Source organism: Monodelphis domestica, chromosome 7, assembly GCF_027887165.1.
Source record: "Monodelphis domestica isolate mMonDom1 chromosome 7, mMonDom1.pri, whole genome shotgun sequence".
In the NCBI taxonomy this organism is placed as follows: domain Eukaryota; kingdom Metazoa; phylum Chordata; class Mammalia; order Didelphimorphia; family Didelphidae; genus Monodelphis; species Monodelphis domestica.
The window spans coordinates 92,056,047-92,077,122 of NC_077233.1; the positions used below are offsets into that span (position 1 = coordinate 92,056,047).

Here is a 21,076-nt window from a genome sequence, read left to right on the forward strand (position 1 = left end):
TCTTAGCTCCACCGCAGTTTTTTCTCTTTAGAAACCCTTATCATCTGTCTTAGAATTAGCAGAGGAGCTAGGCAGTTGGAGTTAAGTGACTTGCCCAGTGTCACACAGCTAGAAAGTATCTGAGGCTAAATTTGTTATCTCCACTTTTGGCTCTGTCCCTTGATCCACCTAATTACCATCAATTCTTTCTTTGGATGCAGGTGTTATTTTTTCAACATGTGTCCTTCGAGATATTTTCTTGGATTATTGTATTGCTGAGAATAACTGAGTCATTCACAATTGTTCATCATTACATCATTGCTGTTGATGTGTACAATGTTCTTCTGATTCTCATCACTCTGCTCACATTAATTAGCATCAGTTCATGTAGATCTTTCAATGTTTTTTTAAATCATCCTGCTTATCATTTCTTATAGTACAATAATGTCCCATTACAATCTTATACTTCAATGTTTTCAGCTCTTCCCCAATTGATGGCATCTCCTCAATTTCCAGTTCTTCTTCCAGACCTGGTATAAACATTTAAAATCTTTAAGTCAAATTACCAAGTCCACTGTTGTGTTGCTTTGTTACCTAAATGCCTTAAGCATTGTATATTTTTTTAGGCCGCAAAATAGGAAATTGAAACTAGCTACTAATTTATAGAACTTCTAAATATCAATGACATCAGCAAAATACTTAAAACTCTTTGAAGAAAATAAAACACTTGAATATAAGGATTTGCTAGTGTTACGTTTTTGTCTGAGACAATCAAGGGCAGACTCAGTTGTCAGATCTCAGTTCTTTCTCAGGACCATGAGGATTAGTACTTCCAGGAGATATCAGAGGGATTGCTATCTCTTACAGAGACACAAGGAAATCCATGAGTTGACAGAGCCTCCCCTCAGTCATGGGTTCTGTGATGTAAAGGGTCATAGAGATTGGAATTGGCAGGGATGTTAGCAGTCTTTTAGGCTCTCCCCAGTAAATAATGGTGATAGTAATGTCTGACATTTACACAGTGCTTCAGGGTTACATGGTACTCAACACAAATTTTCTCCTTTGAGCCTCATAGCTGGCCTATTAGGGAGGTGATGACCTCCTTCACCTCCCTATTACTGATCAGAAGGCAGGCTGAGGAAGGTCAACTGAACTGCCCAGGAGGACCACATATCTAGGGAGTATTGGAAGAGGGATTGGAACTCTGGGCTTCTTGATGCCCAGATCATTCCACCACATCATTCATTTTAAAAGGGAGGAAAATGAGGCTTTGAGATGGTCATTGGGATGAGAAAAGGGAATATTGGGAGCAGTCATGCTAATAAAGACAGGTTCTCTTCCCTATTCCAGGAACAGACTTATTTTTCTTCTGTCAATAGGCTTTTTAGTCTGCTTTGGATTATTGCTTTGGAATCCTGTAAATGAGATGCATAAAGTGGAAATCTTATTTACTGTCTTTTCTTCTCTTTAGGTGGTGGCAAAGGAAGCATGGGAGAATCACAGGTTAAGGAATGATTCTGTGATAGTGGACACATTTCATGGCCTTTTCAAATCTACATTGGTCTGCCCAGAATGTTCTAAAATTTCTGTGACTTTTGACCCATTCTGTTATTTAACTCTCCCTTTGCCCCTGAAGAAAGATCGCACTATGGAGGTGTTCTTGGTCTCTGCAGATCCACAGTGTAGACCTACCCAGGTATGTAGCTTGCTTGTTCTTTCTTTTAACAGTTTCCAAATCCAGAATATTCATAGTCTCTGGGTGCTTTTAGTATTCCAAGTGCCATCAGTGGATTTAACATTCATTTTATTTTGGGAGTTTGGCTTATGTTTTAGTGTGCTCTTATTAAAGTGACTAATATGGAAGTGTTTTTTGTATGACAATTAAAAAAAAAAAGAATTCCAAGAAAGACTAAAGGTGGCCTTTTAGTGTGTTTACTGCTTAAAGCTGGTCTTTTACACTGAGCACCTGGAGTTAATATATACGTAGTTACCTTAAAGTCACTTAGAAACTTTGATTTTTGAAGATTCAGAATTCAATATAGACTATATTAGACCTGAGGCCCAGAGATGTTTGCTTGTTTTTGGAATGGGAAAGGAGGGTATTGGGAGCAGTATACACCTAGTGTAACAGAAACATTTGACTTTAGGATTAAATGCCTTTATGATCTCCCATGATTGTTTTTGCCTACACACCATGCTGATAGCTTATGTTACTTGAATTTCCTGCTGAGAGGAATTTGAATGAGAAGTTTGGAGAACTAAAGGAAGAGTACCTTTTTTTCTCAATATTAGTGGTTAGTGGTCAGTAATGCCTTAGATTCATAGGGTGAATCAAGTAATTTAAATAAGATACGATTAGTAGGTCCTTTGGCAGAAATTATGATCTGCCAGTGATTCACTATGACTTTAATCAAGGTGATCACTTTATTTCAGTGCCACATTCTATAAAATGGAGGTAACAGTTATTCTATCAACAACATCTTATGCCTCATATGAGGGAAACAATTAAGAAAAGGTCCCTGCACTTAACTCATTATCCAGCATAAAGAATAGAATCCATTCCTAAAGATGTAGTTAACTTAAAGTAAATACTAGGAGGCTAGGATATAATAAAATTGCAAGGCTTTTTTATGTTGTCCCCTGGCAAGTATGCTTGATTTAAAGTTATAAGGGCTTGGGTTCATGTCCCACCTAATTCTTTTACTTTTGTATGATCTTGGATATGTCACTCTTCTTATTCATTGATCCCTCTGGTGTTGGGTACAAAGCATTTTTTAAGTTTTATGACTAAACAGTGCCTAAAAGAAATGATGAATTTGGAAATCATACTGATTTAGGATTCAGGGTATCTGGGTCAATTTTACTCTTGTCATTAACTTTCAAGGTAACCTTGGACAAGTCATCTATCTAAGTCTCTGTTTCTGTCTCTATGAGTAGGTTGGACTTAGAGATCTTTAGGTTCTTAAAATTCTTATTCTGTAAATCAGTAAATCTTGAAGAACTTCCCTGGCCTATCATTCTACCCTACAAATATTAAGAACAAAATAGCTTTTAGATGATAATAAATACAATTTCCATATTGCCTGCTGCCCTTATTATTATAGTGTTTGCTCTGGTCAGACTTGTCTGACTTGTTCTTTTGGTTAATTTTCTGAGGTTGCAGAGCTGGAAATAACCTTTGTTACCCCATGCCTTGAATGTTTTTAAGGAAGCATATGCTTCCCTGAATCTTTTTTCATCCTTTTTGTCCTTATTCATAGTATCGTGTGACTGTACCAATGATGGGCGCTGTGTCTGATCTGTGTGAGGCTCTCTCAAAGCTCTCCGGCATCGCTGCTGAAAATGTAAGTTTTTAAAAAATTAAACATAATGATGATAGTTAAACTGTTTCTGAGTTGTCAATGTCCATAAAGTAATGAGGTATTGTCAGGTACCATTAGAAAACTTGTATTATCATTTATTCTGAACTTGCTGCTGATAGAATTTGTTCCTTTAGTTTCATTGGGCCAACCATCCTATTTATTTGAGAGGAAACAGGCTGTCATGTCAATTTCTTCTTTGTTCTTTTGTATTTTAAAAGATATTTTTATTTCATTAAATATTTCCCAATTACATTTAAAACTTTAACATTCATTTTTTTAAAAACTTGAGTTCAAAATTTCCCCCCGCCCTAACACACACACACATTGTTTCCCTATCTCTTGAGAAGGCAAGCAACATGATATTGATTGTATATTGTCACTTCAGTTTCATAAACAAAACCTTTTCTATGTAAGTATCCAGTTTTCTTTGGCTGAAGTCACTCTATCTTGGGCAGAGGGCACCTGGAACTGTGGGACTGCTGCTGAGGATGGTGGTGAAAGAACCTCCAGATACAGCTGGGGTTTTTAAGGAAGAGTAAAGTACATGGAAAAGTGAACTGTAAGGACTATTGCATAGCTTGATGCCCTATAGGTGCCCCTTCTTGTGGTCAAACTTGAAAGCATTTTCTTTGAGATAATGTGGTATATAATTCAAAGAGCAGCGTGGATTTGGAATTAAACAGAAGGTTACTCTGGACAATTGTGGTTTTTGTTGTTGTTGGGTTTTTTTTTTTAACCTCTTGAGGCTTCAGTTTCTTCATCTATGAAAAGTGGATATTAACTCCTGTCCAGCCTTCTTCATTGGTGTTAGTGTGAAGCTCCAGTGAGTTAATGGCTGTTAAAGTGCTTTGTAAGCTGTAATGTTCCTTATAGATAGAATAGACTATTGTTATTTTATGTTTGTTTTAGCTAATGGTAGGTTCTCCAGCCTATAATCTTTCTGTGGTTATTTACTCTTAGATGGTGGTCACAGATGTGTATAATCATCGGTTCCACAAAATTTTCCAAATGGATGAAGGTTTAAATCATATTATGACCCGGGATGACATCTTTGTGTGAGTATTCAACTATTTGTACACTTTTGTTACAGAGAACACATGCCAGAAGTTTTTATTGTGATTGTCTTTATGTTCATCATCAGATTTAATTTGTTGGTATATTTGACAAATGAGAGTGTAGTGGTGGGTGCACTTTAGGGGTAGTAATAAACAGCTGTGGATAAATGCCAAGGCATTGTTGAGCACTTCGGAGTCCAATGAAAAAGAGCTTTGTTAGTATGATACTTAGATGCTTGAATGCCTTAAGGGAACAGATGTTTCCTTAAGATATAATACTTAAAATGCCCAGAAGTTTAAATTGCACTGTTTGCTGCCAGGAATATATTGGGCTAGAAGGTTGTACCCTGACCAGAGGAAGAGAAATGAAGAAAGATGATGATGGGGAGATACACACAGCGGAAAGAAAATTTAACTGTTTGGGCCCTAACCTTGGCCTTGATGTCCTAATTTATCTTGAATAAGTTGGACTGGGTGTAATCCTTAGTATTCTTACTGCTTTATATATTTCTGTGAAACCTAGAATATCTTCCTTGAGCAAAAAATCCCACATGCTCTACTCCCAAATTTGAGAAAATTCATAGTTTGGATAAACTGATTCTCACTCTTCTGATTCTCCCTCATCCCCCATCCCCACCCCCCACCTCACCCCCAATACATATGACTCATTATGGACCTTTATAAAATATAGTACTTTTTTTCACAGTGTATGTTGGAGGAAGAGAAAAACAAGGCCAACCCAGTTTGTTGCCCTGCCTTTGGAAATTAGCTACATACCATCTAGGAAAAATTGAATTGGGACCTAAACCTTGCCCTTTTCTCTGAGGGACAACAGAATAGTCATTAACTTGTACACAGTAAATTACTTTTGCTTTGATTAGGTTTGCAGATGAATGCACTGCACAGAACACATTCTTGTGAATGTGAAATTCCATACCCACCATGATTTTATATATATATTTTGTAAAGCTTTATATACATATATTCTGTTCTGATATTGCATGCCACCCCCACCCCCACTCCCCATGCTTTAAACTTCTGACCTTATTTATCCTAGGCCATCTTTGATTTTTTTGCTTTGTTATAATTCTGTGTAAAATCTCCAAGGCTATACCCTGGGTTAATGCACAGAAATGCTAAAGTCATTGGACAGTATCCACAGGATGTCAGGACTGATGATACTGAGTATATACTCTTGTATTCATCACACTTGGGCAAAAGTCTTGGGTTTGAGGTTCCATTCCAACAGGCCAGGGCAAATTACCTCGGTTAAATCCCATTCTGTTTCTGTATCTCTAGCACCTATTGACTGTATCTTTAACTCAAATTATGATATATAAAGGGACAGGTCTCAAGGCTGGAGTTCTCTGGTACTGACTAGAGGCTGACCTTATTGAAAGACTGGATCCCTCTTTCAATAAACCTATTTCTTTTTGGGTTGGAGACTTTTGTTTTTTGGTGTCTTACCTAATAAATTTCTGCTACACTCTCCTCCCTTTATAATCTCCTGTAGACAACATTTATGAAGTTCTGTAAAGAAACAGTAATCACTACTATCCAAGATTGAAAATTTATTTCTTGAAACTATAGCTTTGAGTGTATAATATAGGTCAAAGCAGATGGGCAAGCTGTTTGAGGAAGAGCTTCTTTTCACAGTGGCCTACAGTTTTGCTTTATGAAGATATTATCTTCTAACATACCCATATATAATATTTTAATCATATTTATGTTGAATCTCTTTTTGCTCAGATTATAACCAGAGCTGCCATTGGGTTTGCATATTGTGTTAGGGTTTTATCAATTGAATCAGTAATGTCAGATCTACCTCTGGAGGAAAAGGGGAAAACTACAGATAATTATTGACAAAAATTTTATTACTATGTGTTAGGATAAAACATTAATAAATCTCCTTACTCTTTTATATGTCAGATGAATGAGATTTGTAAATATCTACTTCATTCACTAATTTTTAAAAGTACTTAATTACTCATATTATGATTTAGTTTTAAAAATAAAGCAAACAGTAATTTGTCAGAATTTGTCGCATATTTTTTGAACCGATCCTTAACTAATATAAATCTTGTTACATTAGGGTAACTAGATAACACAGTAGCTGGAGTTCCAGGCCTGGAATTGGAAAGACTTGCATTCAACTCTGATCTTAGACACATTCTAGCTGTGTGACTCTGGGCATGGTCACTTAACCCCATTTGCCTAGCCCATACCACTCTTCTGCCTTGGAATTGATACTAAGACAGAAGGTAAAAAACAAACAATTTACATGAGAAAAAATTTCATTGCATAGAATTGTCTTATTATATGGTAGGAGGAGGGATATTGGGTCCTACACATTTGACTAGAATTCTCTAGCTTATATAAAAATGAGAAGCTCATCAAGCAGCTCCTGACTCCTCTGTGTAACCTTATACTTTATGCTTGGAAATTCTCTAGATGATGATTATTTCAGAAGTAAAGACTGTACAGGCAATGATTATGACTGGGTCTGCTTTGGCCTTATGTTTGGAAGCTGGTTCAGAATTAGCCTTTTATCCACAGAAAGTCTTCACATTCCCTAAGATGATCTCTATAGTCTCTTCTGAAAATTTATTTTATTTTTATACACACATACGTAAAAACAGGAAAAATCTGCCTCTTCTCTCACCCATCTCAACTCTACCCCCATCAATTGAGAGCAAAAGAAAAATAATCCTTGTCAGACAAAAGCAATTTCCATATTTGCTATATCCAAAACTATTATATGTCTTGTTCTGTTCTGAGTCTTTTACCTCTATATCAAGAGAAGTATCATGTTTTTCATCATTAGTATTATCTGTTCCAAATAGCCACACTCTGGCGTATGCAAATGTTTGCTTTTAAGTTCCATATTGATGAATTTATTATCTCATGATTAATACAGATATGAAGTCTGCAACACAGCAGAGGATGGATCAGAATGTGTCACCTTTCCAGTTTACTTCAGAGAGAGGAAAATCAGGCAGACAAGCTCATCTTCTGGGACTGTTCTATATGGGCAACCATTGCTAATCTCTGTCCCAAAGCACAAGTTAACCCTTGACTACTTGTACCAGGTTATCTGTGAGCGTATCAGGTATGTATTGAATATTCAGAGTGTTGTTTTCGTTTGAGCTATGTATTTTAATTGGTGTATAAATCCATTTTTTTATTCTTAAGGAGAATGGCATCCTGACCAAGTACTTGCTGGCATATAGGATACTCCAATTCTGGTTCTCTCCTATTGTACCTTTTAAGTGTTGGGAAATCCTTTTTCCTTTGTTTTTAAATTAAACTAATATTTATTAAGCACCAGTTGTGTAAAAATCAATGTGCTTTTATAGCTACAGAGTCTATAGATAAGATACAGTCTTTGTTTCTAAGTGCTTACACTCTAGTAGAGGGATGTGACATGTATACAAAGTAACAGAAAAATATAGTAATGCCTTGATATGTTTTTTTTTTTAATATATTTTATTTGATCATTTCCAAGCATTATTTGTTAAAGACATAGATCATTTTCTTTTCCTCCCTCCCACCCCCCATAGCTGACGCGTAAGTCCACTGGGCATTAGATATTTTCTTGATTTGAACCCATTGCTTTGTTGATAGTATTTGCATTAGAGTGTTCATTTAGAGTCTCTCCTCTGTCATGTCCCCTCAACCTCTGTATTCAGGCAGTTGCTTTTCCTCTGTGTTTCCACTCCCATAGTTTATCCTTTGCTTATGAATGGTGTTTTTTTCTCCTGGATCCCTGCAAGTTGTTCAGGGACATTACACCGCCACTAATGGAGAAGTCCATTACATTCGATTATACCACAGTGTATTAGTCTCTGTGTACAATGTTCTCCTGGTTCTGCTCCTCTCGCTCTGCATCACTTCCTGGAGGTTGTTCCATTCTCCATGGAACTCCTCCACTTTATTATTCCTTTTAGCACAATAGTATTCTATCACCAACATATACCACAGTTTGTTCAGCCATTCCCCAATTGATGGGCATCCCCTCGTTTTCCAGTTTTTGGCCACCACAAAGAGTGCAGCTATGAATATTTTTGTACAAGTCTTTTTGTCCATTATCTCTTTGGGGTACAGACCCAGCAGTGCTATGAATGCCTTGATATGTTAAGAGAGGTGCAGGCAGAACTATATGAAGTCTAAAGGTTTGGGAGTATTAAGAAGGGCTTTGTGGTGAAAGTGTTATTGAATTGGCTTTACAAAAGTTTGACAAGAACTTAGAAGGTAGGAGAGGTAGGGCATTTTCAAGGAAAGATAGGAAAATAGTTTCTCAACTTTATCATTCTCAGAGACCTTCATCCCTCTTCTGTTGCATGGCATGGTTACATCCAGATGTCACTATATCATGGAATTGCAGCCCTTCCAAGATCTTGAACTTTGAAATTCTGTTCTTTGACTGACAACCTTCTATAAACCTTCCCACATAATCTCCCTAAAGCTACTTTTACTCTCATTATAGCCTGGTTCCTTGACCCTATAGTCTACTATTTTAGTGATTCATTAGTTATCACCTTGGAATCTGTAAGATTTGAGACCTTTAGCCATTTCTAATCTCAATCCTCAACCCTGGATTACCACCACCATCACCACCCAAGATTTCAAAGAAAAAGAGGAACCTATAGGTACAAAAATAAAGCAGCTCTTTTTTGTAGTGGTAAAGAATTAAAGGGAAGCCCATCAAGTTTGGGAATGGCTGAAGAAGTTGTGGCATATAATTGAGATGGCGTACTAATGTGTTATAAAAAATGATAAGGTATTAAAAAAAAAAAACCTGGCAAGATCTATATGAACTGTCGCAAAGTGAAGTAAAAACAACCAGGAGATCATTGTGTACAGTAACAACAATGATGTAATGATGATCAGCTGTGAAAGACTTACTCTGATCTTTCTCTTTGAGACATTTTCTATATGTTTTAGAGATTCTTCATCACTTGCTGAGCTGAGGGAGGTAATTATAATGTGTGGATAAGTATAAAGTACTCGTGGTAATGACTCATGTGGAAGATAGGAAGCCAACTTACTCAAGTTTCTTAATGGTCAGTTGTCAACATACTAAACACTATTTCTTGGTTTCTTTGCTTCATAACATACTGAATTCTTCTGTGACAGAAGATCACTTTGGCATGTACAAAATATTTTGTAAATATCAGGGCAATGTATAAAGTAGATGATTGTCTTTCCCAGGGTGATAGCTGATGAAATCATACATGATTGCCTTATCATACTGATTAAAGAACTCCCTTGAGTACTTGGAAATCTGCTGATTGAAGAGTGTCTTGGTTGTGATCTTTTTGGAGTACTTGGGAGAAAACATTAGCATAATTAAAATTTTAATCTCTTAATTTCTTCCTAGTTTTGCCTACATAAAACCTTTGGAATCAGGTTCTTATAAAGTAATCAAGCTTTTTCAAAATGAAAAACAATATGGGGCAACAAGGTAGCACCGTGGATAGAACACCAGGCCTGGAGTTGTCAGGACTTGGATTCAGATCTGCTCTTAGACACTTTCTACTATGCCACTCTGGGCAAGTTACTTGAAAAAAAGAAAGACTATAGACTTCTTTTTTTTTTTTTTTAAACCCTTACCTTCCATCTTGGAATCAATACTGTATATTGGTTCTAAGGCAAAAGAGTGATGAGGGCTAGGCAGTAGAAATTAAGTGACTTGCCCAGGGTCACACAGTTAGGAAGTGTCTGAGGCCATATTTGAATATAGGACCTCCCATTTCTAGGCCTGGCTCTCAATCTACTGAGCCACCCAGCTGCCTCTGACTATAGACTTCTTACTGAGACAATATAATTTTGTGTTTCAAATTTCTGTACCACATAGAATTCTGAACATTTCAAATCACTCATCTGAACGAACTTCTTAATTATTATTCCTCCCATCATTCTCCTCTTTCATTCATCCAATTAATCTATCCATTACATGTTGCCAGACTTATTTTCCTTTTGTGTACAATCTAGACAAATCATTCCAAGATTAAAAATTTTCGTTGGTTCCTTGTCATCTTTTGAGTAAAATCTATTGTTTAAGGCTTTTGTAATTTGGTTCTCTTTCACCTGTTTTTAAAATCTTGCAAACTATTCAAGCTATTCATTTTAGTAACTAACATGTCTATCCCAGTAAGATTAGATAAAGACATCATTTAGGAAAGTTTTAAATTAGGCCAGATAGTCTAAGAAAATACTCTCCATTTGGTAGCCAGAAGATTCTTAAAAAATTTGTCCCTTAAAAGCCATGTCCTCTGTTAAAAAAAGAATTCTACTTAGATTGATTCATGCTCACCACCAAATAGAAGTGTAGGTCTAGAGTGGTTTAAATGAAATGGTTAATAATCAAGCTAATTATAAAGTTGTGTACATTCAGATATAGATATATATCATAGATGTATCAACTAATAAGCTACCATTTTTTTTAGCCGCTACATAAAACATCCTTTACCAGATGACTCTCCTAGACCACACTTGGACAGTGCTACCTATAATGGTTCCAATGGCATTTGTGAAGGTAAGTGCCCATTAAATGTAATAGCTTTGGTTGATTGAATCTAGATACCTACATATATTTCAACCTATATATTTTTAAAGTTCATTTTAATGATTTTTTAATCTTCTATTACCTTCATTTTTCTTTAGAATATTTTTCCATGGTTACATGATTCCTCTCTCTCTCTCTCTCTCTCTCTCTCTCTCTCTCTCTCTCTCTCTCTCTCTCTCTCTCTCTCTCTCTCTCTCTCTCTCTCTCTCTCTCTCCCCCCTCTCTCTCTCTCTCTCTCTCTCTCTCTCTCCCCTCCCCCCCCAACAAGCAGTTCCACTGAGTTATACATGTATCATTGTTCAAAGCCTATTTCCGTATTATTCATATAATACACATCTTCTCTACAATAAGCCACCCTTTTTAACAAGGGGGGAAAATAGATAAGCAGTTCAGTAAAACTAGAAAATGTATCAACTGAGTCTGATGATCTCTACAGTAAATCTGCTATTGCTAATCTATTATTGTAACTAGGTAGAGGTGAGAGGTTAGAGCTCAGAAAGGTAATTAAGTTTTGCTTTATTCTTCCACTTTGGAAGGTAGAAACCAGAAAAATATATTTATTCCTTATCAGTTTTTGTGTTCTGTGACCTACTTAGGAATGCTTCTTGTTCTTATTTCAGTCTTGTAAATCTGAAGCTTCATTTCAGTTCATCAAACATTACTAACTATATGTTATATACAGACATTGGATAGGTTTCAGATTTTAGTTAAGATAAGGTTCTGTCCCTCATGGAGTTGATAATTTAGTAAAGAAATAAGACTCAGTTCTAGGTAACTATAATACATAGGGACAAAATTTCAATAGAAAGGTGGAAAACATGCTATGTGCTCTTTGAGAATAGGAAATCTTTATGAATTGGAAGACTTCATGTTTCCATGTACAGAAAGGATTTCAACAGATTTAGATTGTGAGAAAAATTATAGGGAACGAAAGCACAAATGAAAGGGACATATGTGGGAGAATATAGTTATTTTAATGGAATGGAAGGATCCAGGTTGACCAAAACATAGAGGAATTGAGAGAAACAATATTAGAAAAAGCTGGAATGTTAAGGAGCTACCAATAATTAGTTCAAGGCCTTGTATTTAAAAAGTGTTGAGTAAATGTTTCAAATGATAAATGACCCCTCATATCCATTCTAATAGCTTTGGGGCTTTTTGTAGTGAGGTCTGGTGTGTTTTTGGGGAAAAATCTAAATTTCCTTTATAGACATTAAGATAAATAAAATGAGCAGTTAGCTAAGACTTTTAATACTAGTGTAGTGGGATGCAGGAATTTGAATCTAAGTTTATAATTTATTAACCAGATGAGCTTGAATAAGTCATTTGACTTCCCTGAACCTATTTTCTCATCTGTAAAATAAGCCAGTACTAAGAATACCTCATGTGTTCTTTTAGTGCCTATCCTATCTGTCTTGAGATATTTGTTTAGTTTTGAGGGCACTAAATAATTACAGTTCATTGTCATTAGATAAAATTTCTTCACTTGAATAACAAAATGGAAAATGTGCTTATTTAATAAATCAGCAAGCATTTATTAAGTACTCAATATGTAAAGGTACTACAATCTGAGAATAAAGACAGAATAAAAAAATTCATGTGTCTGATTTCATGGATTGGGAGAGTGGGGAGTGAGGGATAGATAGAGACAAGAGACAGAAAGAAATGTAGGCCATAATACATGAATGTAAATTGATATGGTGATGTCCTAAAGACTGAAGCAAAACAAAACAAAACAAAACAAAACACCTTAACTTCCTCCTTAGAATCAGTACTTCCAAGGCAGAATATTTGTAAGGGCTGGCAACGGGGTTTAAGTGACTTTTTCAGGGGTCAACACAGCTAGAAAATGTTTGAGTTCAGATTTGAATCCAGGACTTTCCATCTCTAGACCTGGCTCTCAATCCACTGAGCCACCTAGGTGGCCCTAAATTACCTCACTTTTGATCACGGTGCTGAAAGCTTGCAGGTCTGTCAATCTGTACTGTAAAAAGAGGAAAAGAAAATAAGAGTACAGAGGCTCTGACCAGACATAACCTTAATCACTAACATATAAAGTCCAAAGTCGAAAAGAAGACTGGTAGAATGAGAAAATTTAAAAAGAATGTGATCATATGTTATGGGACACACTAAGCTCAAGATACAAACACAAAGAGAATGACTCAAAAATATCTACAATTAAAATCTCAAGACAAATGTAGCTCAGGTACAAGTCCAACAAGAATTCCTAGAACTAAAGCAACTTTAAAAAGAAATTAATACATGATAAATTTAAAAAATGACAGCAGTAAAGGAAAGAATGGAAAAGACAAAAATAGTAAAGAAAAACATGAAAAAAGAATTCATGGCTTAGGAAAAGAAGTACAAAATCTTAGTAACTCCATGAAAACTAGAATCGTCTAAAGAGAACTTTATGATTCCATTAGATATCAAGAGATTCTAAATCAAAGACTCAGGGCTTAAAAAAAGGAAGAAAATATGAAACAGAAGAGACATAGATCAAGGAGAGAGAAGTGAATTTGACAATATTTGGACTACCTGAAAGTCATGAGCAACAAAAAAAAAGACCCTGGATGTCTATGTTTCAAGCAGTTATAATCTAGATCTCTTAGAAACACAGGGTGGAGTAGAAATGGAAAGAATCTGTCAAACTAAAATGTCTAAGGTCTATACTGCTAAAATACCTAGTTTTAATTTTTGTCCTCCCTTTGGGGTGGGGAAGATGGTCTTTAATATGTCTAATTCTTCTTTACTATTGTAATACATTGCCCATATTACAAATTCTTATAAAATGTAAGTTATTCCCTCTAGAAAACTAGTATTAGATATGTGTAACTTCTGTAATGAACCTAATTCTGAAATCTATCAGGTACTTATATTAAATTTAGACTACAGTCTAGAAGTCTACCGCTTGAGATTGAACTTTTAGCTGCATCAAGTTTGGTTGTATATTCCCAACAGGAAACATTTTAGATGCCATGGGATTTTCATAAGTAGACAATACCTGATAGATGACTTAAAACTACAGAAGAATGCTAGCTATGACCAACTTTTAATTTGTATCTTCTGTTCAACAGATTTGATTAATAATACATTGATGATATTTAGAAGTGATGATAAAATAATGCTTATCACAATTAAATCTTAAATTTCTCTGCATGCTCACTCCCTGTAGAGCCAACCAAGAGCAAAGTTAGCAGTGAGATTTTACCTAACTATATTGATGTAATTACCTTTTGAAATATATCCAGTTGACTATCTGGATAATAATTTTATGTTATTTGATGAAGAATTAACAGCGATACAATGACATTACCATCTTTCAGCATTTATTTTATTTTATCTTATTTTTTTTTAAACCCTTACCTTCCATCTTCGAGTAAATACTGTGTATTGGCTCCAAGGCAGAAGAGTGGTAAGAGCTAGGCAATGGGGGTCAAGTGACTTGCCCAGGGTCACACAGCTAGGAAGTATCTGAGGGCAGATTTGAATCTAGGACCTCCCGTCTCTAGGCCTGGCTGTCAATCCACTGAGCTACCCAGATGCCCCATCTTTCAGCATTTATAAAAAATGTTAAAGCCAATATTTGAAAATTCACAGTAAAGAGACTTAACTTTTAAAGTTTTAGAAAACCTCTCAGAAAGATCCTCATCCTTTTTTCAAGGAAAAAAGTTTACCAAACACAGACACATAGAGAAGCATTTGCCTGCAAGGTTTTTCTTTCTTGTCTCTGCTTACAGAATTTTCTCCATGCCCAAAGAAATAAAAATAAACAAACACTGGGCTGAATGGACTATTCTAGAACATACCCCTTTGAATCTTAGTAAAGGTTCACAAATAGGTTGCTATTCTAAGTTTAGTCACTAGATGTCTCCAGAGACCACATTGCAGACCTCAAACCAAAAAGCTGACACATCTGAAACAGCTCTTAAAATTTTTTCAGGTCAGTTTTTGGTTATCTCCTTTTTTCTCAACTAAGATGATGAGCTTCCCTACCCTTTAATGGGAAGTGTCCCTTTCAATTTAAGATTGAGAGCTCCCTTGAAGAAATACTTGTAGGTTTAAGCACTCTTCTTACTTAAAGGCATGAGCCCAGAGGAAGTAAATTTTCTGAGGTTTAAGACTTCCCAGAAAAGATAACAGTCCCTATTGGCATAAACTGTTTTCCTTTTCAAGGATTTAACTTCCTAAGGGGGGTTGTTGGGGCTTGATATTGCCAAATATTTCCAAATTATCACCCTGAACACAAAACAACATCCTACACAGATTAATAAAATTGTAACTCCCTCAGCTGCATGGGGCAGGACTTACCTTGAGCTGGGAAGAAATTGGGGCCAAGAGGGAGGAAAGTCATGTTCCTGGTTGTTGTCCTTCATGGAAGGGTTCTAATTTGGCAAATTACATAAATAAGCACTTTTTTCCTCTAGGTGGATATTTTTAGGGCATTTGTTCTTTCCTCCCTTTGTGTTTACCAGTTGTTGTATTTGAAAATAAAGGCAAACTGAGAAACAGGGTTCTGTACATGGTCAATTTATTAGTTAAGCTAGCTTGTTGTATAGTTGTGTCCAACTCTTTGCAAATTCATGGACCATACTGTCATGGAATTTTCTTGGAAAAAATACTAGAGTGGTTTGTCATTTTTTTCTCCAGCAGATTAAAGATGGAGTGACTTTCCCAGGATTGTTTTTAAGATTATTATTATTAAATTCTTAAGGATAAATTATTATTAAAATTTTAAGGATAGATTTGAACTCGGAGCTTCTTGACTCCAAACCCAACACTATCCATTGAGCCATCTGTCTCTTATTTAGGCTAGCAATAAATTGGGACATTGATAATTTTCAGTGACCAAAGACCAAGAGGTAGGACTTACTAGTCTTCATATAGTTTTGGGAAATGTGACAACAGACAGGGAGCATCACTGATAGAAAACTGTGATTGGTTTTAAGGTTAACATCATCCTGGATGGAAGGAAGATTATGTTTAACATACTAAGAAAGATGGGTTGGCATTCATGTGAGAGCTTCTCTATCAATTAGGAAATAATAATTATTTTATGGGACTCATAATTTAATTCCATGAGGCATCAATAAATAATAAAACAAAACCAAGAGAAGATAAAACAGAAGAAAATGTGAAATATCTCATTGGAAAACCAACCAACCTGAAAAATAGATTGAGGAGAGATAATTTAAGAATTATTAAACTACCTGACAGCCAGATTTAAAAAATAGAGCCTAGACATATTTCAAGAAAAAGGAAAACTGCCCTGAAATCCTGCCCTACTATGCACAGAAAGTGTGTTGGGGGGAATTGAAAGAATCTGCTGACCACTTCCTGAAAGAGATTTCAAAATGTAAACTCCCAGCAGTATGATGACCAAATTCCAGAGCTCCCAGATCAAGAAGAAAATACTGTAAGCAGACAGAAAGAAACAATTAAAATATTGTGAAGCCACAGTAGGGATACTATAAGATCTAGCAGCTTGTATGTTAAAAGATCAAAAGTAGGGCAGCTAGATGGCTCATCAGATAGATTGCCAGATCAGTAGACCAGGAGGTCCTGGATTCAATTCTAGCCTTAGATACTTCATACTGTGCTACCCTAAGTATGTCACTTAGCTCCAGTTGCCTCGTCTTTGCCACTCTTCTATCTTGGAACTGATACTTGGTATTGATTCAAGACAGAAGGTAAGCATTTTTTAAAAAATCAGAGGGCTTGAAATATGATTCCCAGAAGGCAAGGAACTAAGATTACAACCAGGAATTAATCACCTACCCAGAAATACTAACTATAGACCTTCAAGGGGAAAAATGGATATTTAATGAGAGGGCTTTAAAGTATTCCTAATGAAAAGAACAGTTTAGATTATGAGTACTTTGTGACTACAATTGTTTATGCTAAGATTCAGAGACCACCTGTTAAAGAGTATTGCAGTGAATTCTTGCTTGGGTATAGGAGGTTGAATTAGATAATATCTAAAATCTAGCCCTTAAATTTCTTTGTTAATCAGTTTTTAGGAGAGTTAATGTACATAAATTAAATTGGAATTGACTACTTAATCCTAAATTCCATATAGGACTTTCATATCTGTTTTTAATAATTTTGTTACAAGTTCCATTAAACTGTTAACAAAATGAAACAAACTTACACTTATAAATAATTCAACTACAAAACCTAAGGAAGAACCTTCATTCTATGGAAGTTTGTTTTTAGATTAGTCAACTTCAGGGATGAAGTTTTTGTCTAGTATGATTTTAATTAATTAAGTTAATTTAGAATATTTTCCCATAGTTACATGATTCATGTTCTTTCCCTCCCCCCTCACATAGCCAATGAGCAATTCCACTGGGTTTTATATGTATCATTGTTCAAAAACTATTTCCATATTATTAATATTTGCAATAGAGTGATCATTTAAAGTCAATATCCCCAATCATATACTCATGAAACTACGTGATCGGTCATGTTTTTCTTCTGCATTTCTATTCCCACAGTTCTTTCTCTGGATGTGGATAGTGTTCTTTCTCATAAGTCCCTCTGAATTGTCTTGGATCATTGTATTGCTGCTAGTAGAGAAGTCCATTACATATGATTTTGCCACAATGTATAATATTTGTGTATAATGTTCTCCTGGTTCTCTGCTCTTTTCACTCTGCATCAATTCCTGGTGGTCTTTCCAGTTGACATGGAATTCTTCCAGTTCATTATTCCTTTGGGCACAATAGTATTCCATCACCAACAGATAGCACAATTTGTTCAGCCATTCCCCAATCAATGGACACGCCTCCATTTTCCAGTTTTTTGCCACTTCAAAGATCTAGTACGATTTTAGAGAAAGAGAATTAATTGTATCTTTAGCAGAGAGGCCTTTTTTTTAGCTCAGAGATTGACCTGAGCAAAGGCATGACAACAGGAACCAAGTAGGTAGAAAGTTTGCCTTAATAGGGCCATGATTAAGGACTATTAGGAAAGAAAAGTTAGTTACTATAGTAATAGATTGGTAGTGGTCCTTGAAATACTTCATTTTGATCTTCATATTTCATATTTGAGACTTTGGAGAATCATTCTAGATGCCTAAGCAAATGTTTGTCATCATCATAATCACTTTTGAGAACTTAATTTCTCCCTTCAAGAAGGGACAGGGTTGAGAGATCTTACTTATTGCAGTGGTACAGATTTGAATTTTTTTCATGTTTTAAAACTTTTATTTGCATATTTAAAAAATTGTGCATTCCAATATTTAAAATCATTTGAACAACAACAAAAAATGACACTCTGATTAACTGTATTTTACAACTTGCCAGGACCTTGGTACAGCTTTGCATTTTACTGTTAACTAGATTTACTATAGTCCCACCAGGTTCTTCTTTTCACCAACATGCAAACTTTTTTTAATTTTAATTTTTTTTCTTCTAATGCCACCAGGACCAAAATTAGCCAGGACAAACAGATGGAAAAAGGCAGCTAGCTAGGCCTTCATTCAGTTCAATGTCGGTAGTTCTTTATTCTTTTGATGTTTGAAGGGGCAGCACAGTCATTTATACTTTATCCAACCTCTTTGCATTTTACAACGTTAAACAGCTAAAAGAAGTAAAATTAAGAAGGCAATGCTTGTGGAATGTACAGTGTATATTGGCGGGGCAGATTTCATTATGATTCACCCGCTTGCTGTTCAATTGTTGCTTTTGAAGGCAGGTTGTTTTTTCTCTTATGTTTCTGTTTTCTTCAATTTAGACTCATTGAATTTCTAAATCTCAGCCCTGTCTGGTTTGTCAGACATTTTTATAGATTAAGCAGTGATGGGCAGGGAGCATCAGTAAGTCAGATCTTCAAGGTGACAACTCTGAATTGTCTGAATTTTTTTTAAATAAGGAAAGGGCTATTTCTAATAGTTGCTGAAAGATTTGCCAAGACTTAGTGACAAACTGTACATAAATATACAGGTTTAGGATGAGAACATGAATTTCAAAGTCATAGACCTGGAAGACTGAAACAAATAGTAATAGTACTTAGCTGATTATGGTTAATTTGGGAGAATTTGATAGGAAGGGTCATAACTTTAGTTTTAAAAGTGCTTTCTTCCCATTGTGGGAGGAATATCCAAGAGCATATAAATATCGACCCTTCAACAGACTTTTCCTGATCTCTCTTCCCTCACACCCAAGTTCTCTCCTACACCCATATCTTATGTTTGTTTACTTATCTATTTACATGTTGTCTTCTACATTACAGCATAAATTTCTTGATTACTGGGAGGAACTATTGTTTCTGTTTTTGTATCCCTAATTCTTGATGTGGTATCTTGCATATAATTGGTATTTAATAGATGTTTGTCAAATTGAAATGAGCTAAAAGAATCCTCTTTAAAATCAGATCCAAGATGGGAAAATAGCTGGAAATAATACAGCAAGCTCCTTCTCCTCAGATTCCTCTGAAGAGATCTAGAAAATGCACCAGATTCAGTCCTAATGAGAAAATCTGAAATAAATTCACAGTGAATCATTTTTCTTGCCCACATGGGTATACTGTGACAGATAGGTCTATAGATGTTGGGGACTGGGTCTGGGCAAGAATACCATGGACAGAGCACTGTGGCTCTTAGAGAGAGACTGTGCCCCTAATGAAGCAGAGATCCTAGACCCATGCTAGGGCACCTTGATGGGGACAAGTACCAACTGAGAGCCTTGTCACTCACTATCCTGATCCAGGTTTCCCATCCAGAATGAAATAAGGAGATACCAGGCCCATCCACCGAAACACAGACTTCAAACTGTATACTGAGAGAGGAAACAGGTTAAAAAACAAATAGCGGTGGGACTCTGAAGGCTGCCGAGGAGTAACCAAGTCATGAATTCCCAACCAAAGGAGAGCCTGCAGTTCTGTCACTTAGAACTAGCAGATCTTCTTAGCTGGGTGATAATAGCTAGGCCCAGCAGCAATCTGTTTTTCAAACCTAAACCCAAGTCAGGAACCAGCTGAGCTCAGACCAGAGGTCTAGCAGTCAGACTCCATACCAGGACAAAAACTTGTAGTTAGGCCACATTAGGCACACTGAAAGTTTGCAGGTCTCCAGCCCGAGTTGTGTTCCCTGTAATACTCGGTACCCAAGAAAAGCAGCAAAAAGACCAGCTCTTTGCTTCCCTCCTGAAGTACACAGAGTCTGACCCTAATTTCATGTCCCAAACCACATAATAGAATTTAAGAATGAGCAAGCAAAGAATCACATCATTAAAAGCTATTATGGTGACAGGATGCTCAAGACAAATTGAAAAGAATAACATTAACACCTATAAACAAAGTCTCAAAAATAAAGCATGGACACAAATTCAACTTATAATCCCTAGGAGAGGTGAAACGAGCTTAAAATGTTTTTGTCAGTGAAACTGAGCTCTTGAAGAAAAATTTGAAAAAGAAATTAGAATTATGGAATAAAGAATCGGAAAGGGAATTAATAGCTTTCCACAAGAGGTGTAAAACTGTATCCAAGCAAAAAACTCCCTGAAAATTAGGGACCAAATATATAACCAATGATTCCAAGAGAAACCAAAAAATATTAAAGGCAAGTAAAGACAAGGTAAACAATTGAAAAAAAAATAGAAGAAAATGTAAAGTATCTCATAGCAAAAACAACTGATCTGGAGAACAGATCATCCAACTACCTGAATACCATGATCAAAAACAAAAACCTAAGAATCATATTTCAAGGAATCTTAAAATTGCTCAGATTTCTTAAAACCAGAGGGCAAAATGGAACTAGAGTAAATCTGTTGATCACCTTCTGAAATAAATCTTCCTGGAATGTTATAGCCACAGTCAGGATCACACACAATTTAGTAGCCACCATTCAAAAGGAAAAGAGAGTTTAGAATATTGTATTCCAGAATATAAAATTACATGCTCATGGCCAAGAATAACTTGCTCAGCAAAGCTTAGTGTAATCTTTCAGAGGAAAAAAATAATTTTTAATGAATTAGAGGATTTCTAAGCATGCCTAATGAGAAGACCAGAGCTGTATAGAAACTTTGAAGTTCAAAGACAGGAGTTAAAGGAATTATTAAAAGGTAACACAAAGGAACTAAGGGTCTGAAGAATAATAAATTGCTAATATA

General features: G+C 35.8%; 1 protein-coding gene across 4 annotated transcripts in view; it reads left to right on the forward strand.

The window, feature by feature from the left end:
* USP4 (ubiquitin specific peptidase 4) overlaps positions 1-21,076 on the forward strand; it is a 77,857-nt gene that overhangs the window by 29,842 nt on the left and 26,939 nt on the right. For all 4 annotated transcript variants that reach the window (XM_001367910.4, XM_001367946.3, XM_007499846.3 and 1 more), the window contains 5 exons: positions 1,451-1,675; positions 3,240-3,323; positions 4,302-4,396; positions 7,314-7,505; positions 10,846-10,934. In XM_001367910.4, coding sequence (XP_001367947.1) covers positions 1,451-1,675; positions 3,240-3,323; positions 4,302-4,396; positions 7,314-7,505; positions 10,846-10,934 — 685 coding nt within the window. The remainder of the gene's footprint in view (positions 1-1,450; positions 1,676-3,239; positions 3,324-4,301; positions 4,397-7,313; positions 7,506-10,845; positions 10,935-21,076) is intronic.